This window comes from Oncorhynchus gorbuscha, linkage group LG01, assembly GCF_021184085.1.
Source record: "Oncorhynchus gorbuscha isolate QuinsamMale2020 ecotype Even-year linkage group LG01, OgorEven_v1.0, whole genome shotgun sequence".
Classification (NCBI taxonomy): Eukaryota; Metazoa; Chordata; class Actinopteri; order Salmoniformes; family Salmonidae; genus Oncorhynchus; species Oncorhynchus gorbuscha.
In genome coordinates this window covers 102,816,577-102,834,773 of record NC_060173.1, presented here as the reverse complement: position 1 = coordinate 102,834,773, position 18,197 = coordinate 102,816,577, and the positions used below count along the sequence as shown (strand labels likewise).

The 18,197-nt window shown below is 41.5% G+C and overlaps 1 protein-coding gene and 1 long non-coding RNA gene across 2 annotated transcripts; one reads left to right on the top strand and one right to left on the bottom strand.

Moving 5' to 3' along the window:
• Window positions 1–613: 613 nt before the first annotated feature.
• LOC124047768 (translin-like) lies at window positions 614–4,334 on the bottom strand. The gene is made up of 6 exons (XM_046368080.1): window positions 4,126–4,334; window positions 3,757–3,850; window positions 2,084–2,180; window positions 1,751–1,866; window positions 1,420–1,499; window positions 614–1,270 (listed from the first exon to the last, which is right to left on the bottom strand). The coding sequence occupies exons 1-6, from the start codon at window positions 4,189–4,191 to the stop codon at window positions 1,040–1,042; spliced, it is 684 nt and encodes a 227-aa protein (XP_046224036.1). The 5' UTR covers window positions 4,192–4,334; the 3' UTR covers window positions 614–1,039.
• A 4,327-nt stretch (window positions 4,335–8,661) lies between these two features.
• Window positions 8,662–17,375, top strand: LOC124028862. Its single transcript, XR_006837676.1, has 3 exons — window positions 8,662–9,138; window positions 16,841–16,966; window positions 17,107–17,375. It is a non-coding gene; the product is annotated as an uncharacterized LOC124028862 (long non-coding RNA).
• Window positions 17,376–18,197: the final 822 nt, after the last annotated feature.

Here is an 18,197-nt window from a genome sequence, read left to right as displayed (position 1 = left end):
GGGATGGACATCAATTGTAATTCCTAGATTCCTCACGTCCCCTCTCCTCACCTTGTCAAGGCATATTCGGGCAGAAGACCTGGGGTTCTTCTCAGATACTTCTTCAATGCATTTTGAGGAGGCAAGGACAGAGGAATCAAGGAAATAGAATTGATATTAACCCTGGCTCTTTAGGTTCCTCGTTCTCTCCTTGCTTCCCTCTGTATTGAGAAAGACAGAGGAGACCGAACAGAAAATGAGAAATTAAGGGAAGACTTGAGAAAGAGATGCAATGTTTCAGGAAATCAGAGTAAGGAACAGGAAATGAGTCTGGAGTCACAACAGTTATCACTAAATGAGGAGATAAGAATTGCAAGCAAGAACATGGCGGAAATGGCAAATAAGAAAGCCAGACACGTAGAATCAAGTGGCCTTAGATCTGCACTTCCCCCTTGCCGTTTCTTTGCTGGATGTTTTAACATTGAGACATCAACCCGTGAACAGAACATTCAAAGACTAAACTAGCCAAAAGCAAGTTATTGTGTTATATCAGATGGTTTTTGGTAGAAAAACAGCACAACAACCAAATGATTTATTTGCTCAACTCAAAAATTAAGCACTTTTTTCAACATCGTAGTCATAACAATTTATTTTCTCTTGCATGGAAATGTACACCCTGTCAGCACCCCCTAAAATGAAATGAACATGAATAATTCAATACATAGATGGTGACCTGTACAAAATATATGAAAAGCAAAAACAGCAAACTTAACAGGCATACAGTATGTTGGACATTAAATGAACATTTCCAATCACCAGTATCAAACTGCAACAACCCCTCCCCTTCAAACAACTGTGCCTTTATATAAAAGGCTTTCCAATCCCACTGACAGACTCATTCCCTCACATGCACTTCTCCAAACACACATCAGTCTGTCCTAGGCTGTGGGGGCCACAGACCTCCTATTCCTGCTTTCCAGCAGGTCAAGACTCCACTGTCCCAGTCATGCAGAGGTCAGGTCCCAGCCTAGGGTAGCGCCCTGGCCCCACATCCTCAGCTCTACTTGTCTCCCCCAGCCTCCAGCTCCTTGGACAAGCCGCGGATAGACAGGTCGTAGACCACCTCCTCTATCTTCTTCACATCGTACTTGAGGCCATCGTAGCGCTTACGCAGGGGGTCATTCTTGAGGTTGAGCAGGCGGAAGCCTGAGTCCAGCTCGTTGATGAAGTTGGAGATGCGGAGGGGCCGGCTATAGTCCCCTGCTGTGACACTGTTGACTGCCAGGCGAGACTAGAGAGAACAGGTGAGTTTATTCATGTTATTAATCATTTTAATTAACCATCATATATTATCGAGAAAAAAAACAACATATGTACATTTTGTATAAACCAATGTACTGATATATTAAAATGGTACAATGCCACTCAATTCATTCTCACCAGTTCACTGGCCATGATCAGCACACCTGCAAGGTAGTCCTCAACATCCAGATGGAATCCCTTCTCTCTCACCACCTCAACTACAATAAATAGGGAAAATGTATGACTACCACAGCAATACCTGACTGCCGATTGACAGAGGAACAGTCTGCAAATGTACCCATTGCCTTGAGAAAAGTTCAACTCAAGGTAATGGGTACATTTGTTTTAGCTTGCCTAGTACACCGGGTGGGAGGAGATTTAACATTGGGATGGTCTAAAATGTTCAAACTCCATCCACTGGGGTACAGGGTGGGCTAAAACAAAGGCACCCAAATGAACTGACACCTACTTCCTAGTATTTGTGCCACTTCTTCGCGTGTCACCAGAGACTCACTCTCCAGGTAGACAACGAATGCTGCCAGGAAGGCCAGGCGCTGCAGAACAAACCTCCAGTGCTCATGGAACCTAGAAGCAGAGTGGAGGATGGAAAATGACATGTTAGTTTGTCCTTTCAATAACAAGGAAAGAAGACAGACAATATCACTCCATAACTGAACATGGTAATAAAGAGACTTGTAAATGATCATTTCCCTTATGAATGTCATTGTGTGGACAGGGAATTGTGAATAAGTTACTGCGAAAAAAGTAGCTTACTTTAGACTCACCCATGTGTAGGGCCTACCTGTAGTACTGGTCCACTGGGAATTTGGTTTTGAGTTCTCCAAGGTGCGTCCTGACTGTACAAAACAGTTCCCTGGCCTTTTGGCACTTACTGGGAACTAGTGTGACAGACAGGGGGACAAGAAAGAGACATTTATGTAGCTACATGCAGTACTGCTCCACAGGGAATCTGGTTTTGATCTCTCTAAAGTACATCCAGACTGTGCTAAACAGTTCCTGTGCAATTGCACACTTACTGGGAACTAGTGTGACAGGACAAAACAGAAACAGTTATGACAAGGTGACAGAGAACCTGTAAAGCAGTGAGTCAATCAGTAAGATAAGCCATCACAAGTGATAGTGAATAGAACCGTGGACTAGGAGTAAAACAGACCAAAACCGGGAGGAACTACATGAACTTGCCACTTCTTTCGTCATGAAGTGCTTTGAGAGGCTAGTCAAAGACCACAACACGTCCTCCCTCCCCGACACACTCAAACTTCTCCAATTCGTCTACTGCCCTGACAGATCCACGGACAACGCAATTGCCACTGCACTTCCCTCACCCACCCGAACAAGACATCATGCAAAACTACAAATCCCTGCAAGCTCCAGCACATCATCCCTAGCGTATGCCTTTGCTAACAGCTATTGTGTCAATTTAAAACTTGTGAGCCGAGTGGCGCAGCGGTCTATGGCACTACATCGCAGTGCTAGTGGCGTCACTACAGACCCGGGTTCAACCCCAGGTTGTGTTGCAGCCGGCTGTGACCGGGAGACCCATAAGGCGGCTCACAATTGGCCCAGCGTCGTCCGGGTTAGGGGAGGGTTTGGCCGGGAGGTCCTTGTCCCATCTCGCTCTAGCGCCTCCTTGTGGCAGGCCGGGGCACATGCACGCTGACTTCAGTTGCACGGTATTTCCTACGACACATTGGCGCGGCTGGCTTCTGCGTTAAGCGAGCAGTGTGTCAAAAAGCACTGCGGCTTGGCAGGGTTGCGTTTCCGAGGACGCATGATATATGGTAACTAGTTTCCTCTCGACCTTCCCCTCTGCGAGTCCATACGGGATTTGCAGCGATGGGAGAAAATGGGGTAAAAAGTACAAAATAAATACTGCACAAGACAGTTCACAGAATTGTACATTTAAAGATATGTAGCCAATCAGTGCTAACATTAGCTAGTTAATGCATCGATTCGGCATTCTCGCCCAGATCATCATGGCATTTGTAGTTGTTTATGATATCCACATAAGCAGGTAATTAGCATTACATTTTTTGTGGGGCGAATACAGGCAAATATATTGATAAGTCACCTTGTCTTAGAGAGATTTACACCGGTACATGAAATACAACCTTTTTTAAAAGTGTTTCTAAAATCCCCTATGGGGGAAATTAATGGTGGAAAACTGATTGGAACCATTTCCCTGTCTGACCGCTAGGTTTTATGACTCATACTGTGGTACTCTATAGACACCACTAGTCAGCTACGTTTCCCCCGACTTAGATGTATAATTGTCAGTTGTTAACATTAATTATATATTACTTATTTGTATTGTTTTTATTTCACTTTGTGCTGCATTGTTGGAGCTGTAATTACATCTGACTATTAGCCCACTCTCTAATAAGAAACGTTTTGGTTGAAAAATGTTTCGCTACGGTGCAATAACGAATGTACCCAATGTGATTGGGCACTCACTCTCTTTGAATCCAGATGGTTGATGGACACTTTGAAGCAGTGTCAGGATCTCCCTCGCTGTCTGTTCCAGAACCTGGACCACTTTTCGAATGTCCTGGAAGATAACATGAGCCGTTAGCTGGCGAGACAACGGTATGAATTTGCAAAAACAAAATGCATGCATGTGTCCTCCTAACAATTGCAATGACTGTAGTTAGCTGCTTGCTAGCTAGCTATATAGCAAATGTCTGCAAAACATTTCTTGCACGCAGTTTACCATACAGCGCATTTTAAGTGGACATGTTATTCAATGCAAGCCTCACTGACTGTACAACTGAGTCAAATGCTAGCTTTGCAGTTCTGAGCTAGCTCGGTTGACAGAAATATTACCTCTCTTATTTCTTGATCCGCACTCAGAAAACCCTGAATGTAACTGAACATTTCCGGGACAGACATCTTTCTACAAATTATTGTATTTTGTAAAGGATATGGTAACTAGTTTCTTTTGCACAATGAATCAAAACAGTTGGTAGCTAAACAAAAAAAATACCAATGCGTGCACATGGGTCCTTCGTAAATGTGTCGCATGGAGGTGATGTCATCATTCTCCCATATCGATTTTTTTTGTTGCGTCACCAAATTATGACCAAGATAATGAAAATCTACGTTGTTGAATAATATTAAAACATGAAAACGTTTGATTGTTGTGTTTGTCTCTTTGAGAATCAGTAAAATACCTCAATCTAAAAGTAAAATACAAGCAAAATGGTTTTATATAGATCATATTTATCAACGGGCCTACCTGGTTAATATACAAATATTTTGAAATACTGAATATGCAGTAAAGACCATTTATGTAGCAAAAAACAGCAGGCAAAAGTCCTGTAACAGACTGTGAATACCTCTTTTCTACAAAGACCAAAGGAGCCATATTAGTAAAGTGCTTTAAATCACACAACACAAAGCCCTATTTGTGACACAGTCAGCAATGTCACAGTAATATCCTTTCTATTGTTTGCTTGGTTACTCCTGGTCATACTGTACACTAGCCTATCAGCAGGCCATCACAATGTGGCTGGTTTCTAGGTGTTCCCAGTCTCTGATGGACTATCTTCTGAGGGTTCTGAAGTGTAGTATCCTTGTTCATGGCTGTGGCTGCCTTGTCGCTTGGTGCTCAGATCAGTTTCTCTCTCTCTGGCGCTTTCTCCATCTCTGTGTAGTAGTCCAGGGCCTTTACGCACAGAGTCTATGACGTGGTGCTACAGGGGCACAGAGAGGAAAAGGGTCACTCTGGAGAGGTTTACACAAATATGTCTGCTTGAGTTGGGCCAGTGCAGACTACCGGCATGGCTGTGCCTTGCATTTTCTCCTGCTTGGGTACCGGCACATTTTTCACTCTAAAATATGAGTGAGTACCGGTAGCTTTTTCATTCCACAGCTAGTGGATGCAGTTGAAACACAATGAAGCTACGTTAGATAAGTGGTTGTAGATGAAGATCTTACCTCCAGTCAGGTGAAGAGGTTGGCCAGCTCCATGAAAAGGTAATTGGACAAAGCCAATGAAGCCCTGGATCTTTGTTATTATAATTTCAACTCCATCAAGTTTGCAGACGACACTACAGTGGTAGGCTTGATTACCAACAACGACGAGACGGCCTACAGGGCCCTCTGAGTGTGGTGTCAGGACAATAACCTCACACTCAACGTCAACAAAACAAAGGAGATGATCGTGCACTTCAGGAAACAGTCAGTACAGGTGCATCAAAGCAGGGACCGAGAGACTGAAAAACAGCTTCTATCTCAAGGCCATCACTGTTAAACTGCCAACATACTGACTCAACTCCAGCCACTTTAAGAATGTAAAAATTTATGAAAAATGTATCACTAGCCACTTTAAACAATGCCACTTTTATATAATAATATAATAATATATGCCATTTAGCAGACGCTTTTATCCAAAGCGACTTACAGTCATGTGTGCATACATTCTAAACAACCCACCACCCTGCCAAGCGCCATGCTCTTGAGCTATATATATGTTTACATACCCTACGTTACTCATTTCATATGTGCATACTGTACTCAATACCATCTACTGCATCTTGCCTATGCCGTTCTGTACCATCACTCATTCATATATTTTTTATGTACATACAGTGGGGCAAAAAATTATTTAGTCAGCCACCAATTGTGCAAGTTCTCCCACTTAAAAAGATGAGGCCTGTCATTTTCATAATAGGTACACTTCAACTATGACAGACAAATTAGAAGAAAAAAAATCCAGAAAATCACATTGTAGGATTTTTAATTAATGTATTTGCAAATTATGGTGTAAAATAAGTATTTGGTCAATAACAAAAGTTTCTCAATACTTTGTTATATACCCTTTGTTGGTAATGACAGAGGTCAAATGTTTTCTGTAAGTCTTCACACACTGTTGCTGGTATTTTGGCCCATTCCTCCATGCAGATATCCTCTAGAGCAGTGATGTTTTGGTGGCTGTTGCTGGGTAACACAGACTTTCAACTCCCTCCGAAGATTGTCTATGGGGTTGAGATCTGGAGACTGGCTAGGCCACTCCAGGACCTTGAAATGCTTCTTACGAATCCACTCCTTCGTTGCCCGGGCGGTGTGTTTGGGATCATTGTCATGCTGAAAGACCCAGCCATGTTCAACTTCAATGCCCTTGCTGATGGAAAGAGGTTTTCACACAAAATCTCACGATACATGGCCCCATTCATTCTTTCCTTTACACGGATCAGTCGTCCTGGTCCCTTTGCAGAAAAACAGCCCCAAAGCATGATGTTTCCACCCCATGCTTCACAGTAGGTATGGTGTTCTTTGGATACAACTCAGCATTCTTTGTCCTCCAAACACGACGAGTTTAGTTTTTACCAAAAAGTTATATTTTGGTTTCATCTGACCATATGACATTCTCCCAATCTTTTTCTGGATCATCCAAATGCTCTCCAGCAAACTTCAGACGGGCCTGGACATGTACTGGCTTAAGCAGGGGGACACGTCTGGCACTGCAGGATTTGAGTCCCTGGCAGTGTAGTGTGTTACTGATGGTAGGCTTTGTTACTTTGGTCCCAGCTCTCTGCAGGTCATTCACTCTGTCCCCCCGTGTGGTTCTGGGATTTTTGCTCACCGTTCTTGTGATCCTTTTGACCCCACGGGGTGAGATCTTGCGTGGAGCCCCAGATCGAGGGAGATTATCAGTGGTCTTGCATGTCTTCCATTTCCTAATAATTGCTCCCACAGTTGATTTCTTCAAAATTTAACATTTACATTTAAGTCATTTAGCAGACGCTCTTATCCAGAGCGACTTACAAATTGGTGCATTCACTTTATGACATCCAGTGGAAAAGCCACTTTACAATAGTGCATCTAAATCTATTAAGGGGGGGGGTGAGAAGGATTACTTTATCCTATCCTAGGATAAACCAAGTTGCTTACCTATTGCAGATTCAGTCTTCCCAGCCTGGTGCAGGTCTACAATTTTGTTTCTGGTGTCCTTTGACAGCTCTTTGGTCTTGGCCATAGTGGAGTTTGGAATGTGACTGTTTGAGGTTGTGGACAGGTGTCTTTTATACTGATAACAAGTTCAAACAGGTGCCATTAATACAGGTAACGAGTGGAGGACAGAGGAGCCTCTTAAAGAAGAAGTTACAGGTCTGTGAGAGCCAGAAATCTTGCTTGTTTGTAGGTGACCAAATACTTATTTTCCACCATAATTTGCAAATTAATTAATAAAAAATCCTACAATGTGATTTTCTGGATTTTTTTCTCTCATTTTGTCTGTCATAGTTGAAGTGTACCTATGATGAAAATTACAGGCCTCTCATCTTTTTAAGTAGGAGAACTTGCACAATTGGTGGCTGACTAAATACTTTTTTGCCCCACTGTATTCTTCATTCCTTGTGTGTATAAGGTAGTTGTTGTGAAATTGTTAGGTTAGATTACTCGTTGGTTATTACTGCAATGTCGGAACTAGAAGCACAAGCATTTCGCTACACTCGCATTAACATCTGCTAACCATGTGTAAAAAAATAAAATTTGATTTGATTGGAAGCTTGTCTGAGAGGATGGCTTTGGTCACCCTGTCCATAAATGGAGTCACCGGAAGACCCTCCAGCTTCTCCATGTCACTCCGAGGGAGAGCAGTAGAGAACAGGATGTGGTGAGAAAATCCACACCACAGACTTAATTAGTATTATCCACTCTATTCTCCATTCAGAAGGAAGCAGTGTTTTAGCCATGATTTATATGCATAGTCATGTGTATATTGTAACATAACCAATATCTGGGTTGTTGTGGTTAGTTACCTGGTTGGAGAACTCCTCCTGCAGGAGGCAGTCCAACCAGGGCTCAGCCACGTCCATGGGACGTGTCTCGTTGAAGTCACTCACTTTGATCATGATCAGCTGGAAGGAGACGGGGGACATAACCATCACTTTAATCCAGTGGTGGGCCGTCAGGGCCAGCAAGGCCTTCTCTGCTGGCCTAAACATATCAGAATATAATTGAAATAAATATATATTTTCCCACAAATATGTATTAAATTATTCCCCAGAGTAAGAGTTATACTCTTCATTTCATAGCTGTCCTCTTGGTTGCACTGCTTCCAGCCCCAGGTTGAGATTTGGAGGGCTGGTCTTTATGGTAGATCTTTTATACAATCATATTCAGCCATCGTGTGTTGTCAGGGGTCTAAAGATTGTTGACAGCTTAAAGGAATGGAAATGAAAATTTAGTGTCAACCAATCAGCTTTAGAGTTGGCTATTGTACGCCTGATGGCTGGCTCCTGTGTAACACTGGCGTAGGCGTAGTGCGTGCACGTCTTTTGATTGGATTACCAATATTGAGAGGCAGGTCCTATATGGGCAGGTATATGCAAACGTCAGAACTAGGAAACTGAATTTGATGAACGAATTAATTTGCGTACTACTAAGCTGTTTTTTTTAAACCCACAATGGCGGAAGGAGGAGAAGATATCGATTTGGTCGAGGATATAATTTATAACGCCATTCTCAAGACAAACTTTTCAAGAAAAGTTAGACATTGTCAGGAGAGGTCGCCCGACGCTACAAAGCCTGTCAGGCGGGAATGGGGTTCGTTCGCCACTTTCAAAGTTTCAACTACGAGCGCTGTCAATGGCTCACAGGCTCCGAGAAGCACTGCAAACTGTACTGCTGGGAATGCCTATTATTTGCAAGTGATGTATTTGGTGTTTGGAGCCACACTGGCTTTGCAAACTTGAGTTGTCTAACCAAGGCAGCAATGAGACACGGCTGGGCACTTACAAGTAATGGTGCTTTTGAAAACTTTTGGGGACACCCGAGTGGATCTACAGCTCAACGAACAAGCGCTCGGGGCAATGGGAGCTGCACAATGAAAAGGTATTGTACTCTTCCCCTGCAATTCTATGAATAAAAATGTCAATTTCAAGGTGACGCAACGCCTGGTTTTATACTGCGTTTCTGTCTAAATGTATAGTGTCTAGAGCCATGGCATCACAATGATGGTAATAAGTGGTGGATTAATTCGGGTGGGACTGTGTAGGACCTCACTGAAGGCCCAGGCCCACGGCACGCCACTGCTTTAATCCAGTTGGGAAGATTCCCAGGCTTTCAACTGGATCTCGTTGCCTTGTCATGTCAGTGGCCAGGATGCATCGAAGAATAATAAATCAAATGCATTGAGTTCCCTTATGGAAAAATCACATGAAATTCACATATGATCTCATGTGTGAAGTTAATGTGATAAAGTGATAACATACAGTTGAAGTCAGAAGTTTACATACACTTTAGCCAAATACATTTAAATTCAGTTTCACAATTCCTGACATTTAATCCTAGGTAAAATTCCCTGTTTTAGGTCAGTTAGGATCACCAATTTATTTTAAGAATGTGAAATGTCAGAATAATAGTAGAGAGTGATTTATTTAAGCTTTTATATCTTTCATCACATTCCCAGTGGGTCAGAAGTTTACATACAATCAATTAGTATTTGGTAGCATTGCCTTTAAATTGTTTAACATGGGTCAAACATTTCGGGTAGCCTTCCACAAGCTTCTCACAATAAGTTGGGTGCATTTTGGCCCATTCCTCCTGACAGAGCTGGTGTAACTGAGTCAGGTTTGTTGGCCTCCTTGCTTGCACACACACTTTTTTTCAGTTCTGCCCACAAATTTTCTATGGGATTGAGGTCAGGGCTTCGTGATGGCACTCCAATACATTGACGTTGTTGTCCTTAAGCCATTTTGCAACAAATTTGAAAGTAGGCTTGGGGTCATTGTCCATTTGGAAGACTCATTTGTGAGCAAGCTTGAACTTCCTGACTGATGTCTTGAGATCAATAACTCCATATCAATATGTCTTGCTTCAATATATCCACATAATTTTCCTACCTTATGATGCCATCTATTTTGTGAAGTGCACCAGTCCCTTCTGCAGCAAAGCACCAACACAACATGATGTTGTCACCCCTGTGCTTCATGGTTGGGATGGTGTTCTTCGGCTGCAAGCCTCCCCCTTTTTCCTCCAAACATAACAATGCTCATTATGGCCAAAAAGTTTATTTTTGTTTCATCAGATCAGAGGACATTTCTCCAAAAAGTACGATATTTGTTCCCATGTGCAGTTGCAAACTGTAGTGTGCCTTTTTTATGGTGGTTTAGGAGCAGTGGCTTCTTCCTTGCTGAGCTGCCTTTCAGGTTATGTCGATATAGGACTCATTTACTATGGATATAGATACTTTTGTACCTGTTTCCTCCAGCATCTTCACAAGGTCATTTGCTATTGTTCTGGGATTGTTTTGCACTTTTCACACCAAAGTACGTTCATCTCTAGGAGACAGAACGCTCCTTCCTGAGCGGTATGACTGCTCCTTGGTCCCATGGTGTTAATACTTGCGTACTATTGTTTGTACAGATGAACGTGGTACCTTCAGGCATTTGGAAATTGCTCCCAAGGATGAACAAGACTTGTGGAGGTCTACAATTTTATTTCTGGGGTCTTGTGGACGTAATGGACATTTGCTAGAATACATATCTACACTTTGCCTGACGCTTCAATAAAAATAAAGTAAATATATATAACAAGTTATTTCTATATAATGACATTATTCTGCTGTTTTATAATTACTGTAAAATCTTGTACCGTGACCACCACAATTGGGACTCTGCCTTAAATGGGATTTGAACTCATAAGTTCTTGTTTGCTGTCAACCTGAAATGTCCTGCAACACTGCAGCTACACAACCAGATCTGTGAGCGTGAAAGAGATATGGCCACAGACTTATTGGCAAGAATTACTAAAAGCTGCCCAGAATCAAGTAAATAATTATCCAATTATCACCAACAATGTAAAACTAGTAGTGCTCAAGGTCACTTGATGTAAAGTATACATTAATTATTTGGGGATTTGAACTTTCTACCTCCTGGTTGTGAGGGCATCAATGTTTCTGCAGTGCCACCAGTTTCATACTAATGCTTTGGGACATATATTAACAAAATCTAAACAAATAAGGGTATGTTACAGTGTTGTTACTTGGGGTACCAAATGTTAAAGGTACACTTCACAGGTCTACATACAGTTTGGTACCTTGTAGGTATATTTGGACATTATTCTACTCAATATTTTGAATATAAGGTACGATCATCACTGCGTTGTGATAGGTGGGAGCAATGTACTGGTGGGGCTCACTAGCATATGTAGGGGCATGGTCACATATGTGTATTTGTGCCAACTGTCAATGGAAGTTTAAGTGGTTGTAGAAGTTTAAGTGGCATTTTCCAGTAATTTATTTGCAACTTGTCAGCAGGTTATTGTAAGCTCACAATAACATACTGGCAAAATGTTGCCAGTAACCTACAGGACACTTGATGCCACTAACAATCTTGACAGTAAACTACTGTGGCTACACTGACTCTTCTGTTGACAACATGCACATCACTTGCAGATTGGCAGCCACTGTAACAGTATGTTGCCAATCAGAAGATTGCAGGTGTGGCTATTAGCTAGCTCTTGTTGGTCTCCCATAAGAGGAGTTAATATGCTCTGTTCATAAACATTAAGCTAGTGCACTTAAAAAAAAAAATGTTTTTATATATTTTTTGCCCTTTTTTGTGTCACAAAGTATAATGGATTTCTATTATAGTCCAGTTGGGGCGGTAATGCAAGATATTTGATGCCAACCACCATTAAACTCCAAAGAAGAAGGAATCTTGTACACTTCTCCGGTGAGAGAAAGGCAGGTTGAGGTTGCCAGGATTAGAGCAGTACAGAAGGTTCTGTATGCTGAGGCAGTGAAGAGATTAGTAGAGGAAGATGGGTCCAGGGCGAGGGATCCTAAGAGCATCCCTGTGAGTAGGCTGAGGCCAATAGAGTCAAAGGAATAACATGTGCTTCAGTAAGGTTGGTTTCTTAGCGTTCATAACCATGGTTATCAACTGTACTGAATTAATATTTTATTTCAGGTCATGAAACGTTTATTTTTTGTTACTTATATAAAATTACAGTTATATATATTTTTTTACAGTTTTACAGCGCATCTAAAGTGTACTGCAAGTTTCAATTGCATGTGAGGCATGCCCAGTTAATTTTCTGGGCAGACCAAAAAGTACCCAAGTGCATTGCGATTGACTGTAAATATATACTAAATTACTGTAGAAATGTACCGTATAATGGCTAAAATGTTCCACAAAATTAACAGGAATGGTAAACAGTGGTTTCATGTTGAACCACATGATTTAACTTGTGGAAAATTACAATTTCATACATGAAACATGACATTTCACGTGAAATCATGTGAAAAGTTGTTTTTGGAATTTCAAATGTGAAAATGTATACTTATTTCAAATACTCCAGGCACGCAAGTCCTAGACTGTTCTCTCTGCTACCACATGGCAAGTCGTACCGATGCAAAGTCTGGAACCAACAGGACCCTGAACAACTTTTACCAGTCCGTATCTGGTGTGACCATAATTTGCCTCATGCAGTGCGACGCATCTCCTTCTCATAGAGTTGATCAGGCTGTTGATTGTGGCCTGTGGCATGTTGTCCCACTCCTGTTCAGTGACTGTGCGAAGTAGCTGGATATTGGCGGGAACTGGAACACTCTGTTGTACACGATGATCCAGAGCATCCCAAACATGCTCAGTGGGTGACATGTGAGGTGAGTATGCAGGCGATGGAAGAAAGGGCATTTTCAGCTTCCAGGAATTGTGTACAGATCCTTGCAGCATGGGGCTGTGCATTATCATGCAAAAAAATTAGCTGATGGCGCTGGATGAATGGCACGACAATGGGCCTCAGGATTTTGTCACAGTTTTTCTGTGCAATCAAATTGCCATCGATAAAATGCAATTGTATTGGTTGTCCGTAGCTTATGCCTGCCCATACCATAACCCCACTGCCACCATGGGGCACTCTGTTAACAACATTGACATCAGCAAACCGCTCGCCCACATGACGCCATACATGCTGTCTGCCATCTGCCTGGTACAGTTGAAACTGGGATTCATCCATGAAGAGCACACTTCTCCAGAGTGCCAGTGGCCATCAAAGGTGAGCATTTGTCCACTAAAGTCGGTTTAGAAGCAGACCTGCAGTCAGGTTAAGACCCTGGTGAGGATGACGAGCATGCAGATGAGCTTCTCCGAGACAGTTTGACAGTTAGTGCAGAACTTATTCAGTTGTGCAAACCCACAGTTTCATCAGTTGTCTGGGTGGCTGGTCTCAGACGATCCTGCAAGTGAAGAAGCCAGATGTGGAGGTCTTGGGCTGACGTGGTTGTGAGGCCGGTTGGACATATTGTTTTACAGAATTTTGCAATGTTGGTAGCGGCTTATGGTAGAGAAATGAACATTCAATTCTCTGGCAACAGCTCTGGTGGACATTCTTGCAGTCAGCATGCCACTTCCATTTACTCCATTCCAGACATTATTATGAGCCATACTCCCCTCAACAGCAGAGTGGCCTTTTATTGTCCCCAGAAGAAGGTGCACCTGTGTAATGATCATGCTGTTTAATCAGCTTCTTGATATGCGACACATGTCAGGTGGATGGATTACCATGGCGGAGGAGGCATGCTCACTAACAGGGATGTAGCAAATTAGTGCCTAAAATTAGAGAGAAATAAGTTTTTTTGTGTGGATGAATTTTTTAGGGGATTTTTTATTTCAGGTCATGAAACATTTTTATTTTTGTTTCGTAGATAAAATTACAGGATACAGTTATTTTGTTTTTACAGTTTTACAGCATCCAAAGTGTTTTATAAGTTGCAATTGCAAGTTTGGCATGCCAAGTTAAGGAGTATTTCTGTCTGTAATAAAGCCCTATTGTGGAGGAAAAACTCATTGTGATTGGCTGGGCCTGATTCTCAAGTGGGTCCCTTCCCAGTGCGCCCCTGCCCAGTCATGTGAAATCCATAGATTAGGGCCTGATCAATATATTTAAATTGACTGATGTCCTTATATGAACTGTAACTCAGTAAAATCTTTGAAATTGTTGCATGTTTCATTTTTATATTTTTTGTTCAGTATATTTCATTAGTTTGACAGTTTTCTACATAGTTGTCTAATGTTGCTGGGGAATATTATTTTGTTTTAATGTTACTCCTGAATAAATATCATTGTTTTTCTTGTGTATTTTTAACATGGATGAGATTTACTTTGAAGTTCAAGGTGTACGAATACGTGGTGGCGTAGCACGGAGATTAAAATTCAGAGAACCAAAAGCTTGCGAGTTCAAGTCCCACATGTTGAAAAATAATTACTGTATAAGTAAACGTACACAATATAGTAATGTGTGTCTAATATGTTGAAAACATTCCTGTAAAATCTCATGTCAAAATGTGAATCCATATGTGAAAATGAATGTGATGTGTTCCAAAAACACATGGTTCCACATGTGGAAATCCACATCAAGTGTTTAAAAACAAATGTCTCATGTGATTTTCCAAATGTGAATCATGTGGTTTTCCATAAGGTTTGATGCACTTTACACACATTATGGTTAGATAACCGTAAACATGTGTTTGTGGTGGGGAGGCAGCTAAGAAATACATTCTTTCTTGATGATGCCCTCTTATCCAGTTATACTGTTCAGATGTCAAATTTCTGAAAATGTTGTTTTCATTCTATAAGAAAGACCAACAGTGTACTGTTGTCATCTGAAAAGTGTATCCACACCATAGCCCAACTCCAGCCACCCATACCACCCTTAACTTCTCCAGAAACTCAAAAGACGCAGCAAAGTGGTGCTTCTCCAAGGGGGAGATTGTAGTGCAGGGCCACTTCAGTATGAACATTTCTCTGAAAGATAGGGCTGATGTGAGCTATCCGTTGACTCATTACATTACATTACATTACATTTAAGTCATTTAGCAGACGCTCTTATCCAGAGCGACTTACAAATTGGTGCATTCACCTTATGACATCCAGTGGAACAGTCACTTTACAATAGTGCATCTAAATCTTAAAGGGGGGGGGGGTGAGAGGGATTACTTATCCTACCCTAGGTATTCCTTAAAGAGGTGGATGCACACGTACTCACACATACACACAGAGTGTGCACTACTGTATCTGTGGTGGTCAGATATAGTAGATGGGTCACCTGGTAGGCGTTGTTGTATTCCGTGTGATCAAGGTCGTGACAGACTGCAGAGGTCAGTATGGTGAGCCGGTCAATGGCGTCAATCTTACTTTTCAGGTCACACATTTGGTCAGCCAGATCAGCCCACACATCTACCAGAGAATAAGGAATCATCTTAAGAGGAGAAGTCCAGAGAGAATACAGCTCAATGATGGATACTTGCTATAACATTCATCCGCATGAATTATACTAATAGACAACATTTACAATTGGTTTTGGTTTATTGCTAAAGGACTTCTATGGTTGTGTGGTGTCACAGTGCTGTGTTATTACATGTTTAGTACAACTTAAATGTATATCTACTGGTACCGCCCTGTATATAGTCTTGCTATTGTATTTTACTGCTGCTCTTTAATTACTTGTTACTTTTATTTCTTATTCCTTAATTTTTTTTGCTGCGTTATTGGTTAGGGGCTCGCAAGTAAACATTTCACGGTAAGGTACCTGTTGTATTCGGCGCATGTGACTAATAACATTTGATTTGATAATGAAATTGTACAGGCCAAGTAAAAAAAAACGTCTACATCATGTTATCACTGGTTGGTCTTCAATAAATCAATGTCTTAGCTGGCAAACCACTGAATGATTCGATTGAGTATTTCTTCAATTGAGGGACGTGGATGTCCTTCACCAATTAGCAGTGGTGTAAAGTTCCCTGACACCCAAAAGCACTTGTTACATTTTGAATGCTTAGCAGGACATCATTTTTTTCCAAATTACACACTTATCAAGAGAACATCCCTGGTCATCCCACCTGCCTTTGATCTGGTGGACTCACTAAACACATGCTTTGTTTGTTTATTATGTTATCAGTCTGCATTGATACTTAAGTATATTTAAAACCAAATACTTTTAGACTTTTACTCAAGTACTATTTTACTGGGTGACTTTTACTTGAGTCATTTTCTATTTATGGTATCTTATTTTTACTTAAATATGACAATTGGGTACTTTTCCACCACTGCTCACAACCCACTTCTCTGCAACTTCTACTGTGTAAGAAAGTCCATTGGTACATTTTTCTAAGTAAAGTGGAAAAAGACTAATTACATTTGACATTTTAGTCATTTAGCAGACGCTCTTATCCAGAACGACTTACAGGAGCAATTGGGGTTTTGTGCCTTGCTCAAGGGCACATTGAATAGATGGGGAACTCACCAATTGTCAAAAGTTGTGGTGATGAGGTACTGTCTCACTTCCTCTGATACCTTGAGGGAACTGTGGGGAACATAAAATGACTATTCTGTTATTTTCCTATGAAAAAAATAATCTGTTGCAACGCTACTATTCAAGCAATGTAGTCTGGATAAGAGTGACATGAGCCTAAGATTATATTCATTTGATATCACACTGTCTCTATCGACAGAGAGTGTAAAAAGCAAACCTGCCTCATCTGCAGGAACTTTTCCTGTACATGTTCACACTCCTCTCTGGTCTTGCACAGGGTTAACTTGTGGTTGAAAGGAGAGGACTTGTGTGTTCTTCAGACAGCTCTTTGAACAGTCCAAGCCAGCTGAGATGTTCAACACTTTGTAGGGAGACGGATACAGTCGGCTTGGTGGAGAACACGGTGAAGTTACATACTGGGAAATGAATGAGCCTTTTCATAAAATTAATCAAATTGAAGCTGTGCAGCATCAAAAACACAACCTACCTCAAGTTTCTCCCGTAATGACTTATCCTTTCTCTTTATCTCATACAATGTTGCAGGAGTCTCACCAGCCTCAATCAGGATCTTGTTCTCCAAGCCCTGCAGTCTGGGGTGAAGAACATATGGCCCTACTGACTTACAAAGCTTCCTCACATGGGCAGACAGTTTCAGAACTGGCCCCAACTTTGAATGGTTGATTCTATATGTTTGCTATATTCTTTATTCTATATTACAGTACCAGTCGAACATTTGGACACACCTACTAATTTAAGGGTTGTTCTTTATTTGTACTTGTTTTCTACATTTTAGAATAATAGTGAAGACATCAAAACTATGAAATAACACATATGGAATCATGTAGTAACCAAAAAAGTGTTAAATCAAAATACATTTTATATTTGAGATTCTTCAACGTAGTCACCGTTTGCCTTGATGACAGTTTTGCACACTCTTGACATTCTCTCAACCAGCTTCACCTGGATTGCTTTTCCAATGGCCTTGAAGAAATTCCCACATATGCGGAGCACTTGTTGGCTGCTTTTCCTTCACTCTTCACTAAAAATAAATAAAAACCCTTGAATGAGTAGATGTGCCCAAACTTTTGACTGGTACTGTATATGTTCTTTACCTTTTCTCCATGGAGGAGAGGTCAAATCATAGTGCCACAGCAAGCTCCACACCTGCAACATGAGGTACACAATTGATTAAAATACCAAAGTCAATATACACAGTATACAGTACAGGCCCTTATGAAACAAACAAGAGTTAGAACACAATAACAATGCAAATCTGGCACTGTCAACCAAATCGCTCTGGTGCCATAGCACAGAATACCTAACATCTCACTGTTGCAGTCAGCAGCCACCACCTCTAGCTTATAGCAGGAGTTAGGACTGGTGGGCTCCAGGCATGGGGAGATGTTGATGACGTTGCCCTAAGGGTTGTACAGCTTCAGAATGTCGTGGGGTCCCGCCTCAGCTGCCGAACGGAACAGATCTGGAAAGTAAACAAACCTCAATCAATACTAGTTTGTCTGAGTTGGGTTTTGCAATCAAACACACAGACACACACACACTGCCCAGAGCTCTCTTCACAGCAGGTAAACAAAACACCACAAGCCTTTGATGTGCTCAGCATCTAGGCCAAGCTT

Excerpts from the sequence above, each read along its gene's own strand:
- LOC124047768 (XM_046368080.1), bottom strand. The coding sequence starts at position 4,191 with ATGTCTGTCCCGGAAATGTTCAGTTACATTCAGGGTTTTCTGAGTGCG. Across the intron at positions 2,181-3,756 it reads ACCATCTGGATTCAAAGAGA|TTCCCAGTAAGTGCCAAAAG; the intron begins GTGAGTGCCCAA and ends CTGTCACACTAG. Across the intron at positions 1,867-2,083 it reads CCAGTGGACCAGTACTACAG|GTTCCATGAGCACTGGAGGT; the intron begins GTAGGCCCTACA and ends CTCTGCTTCTAG.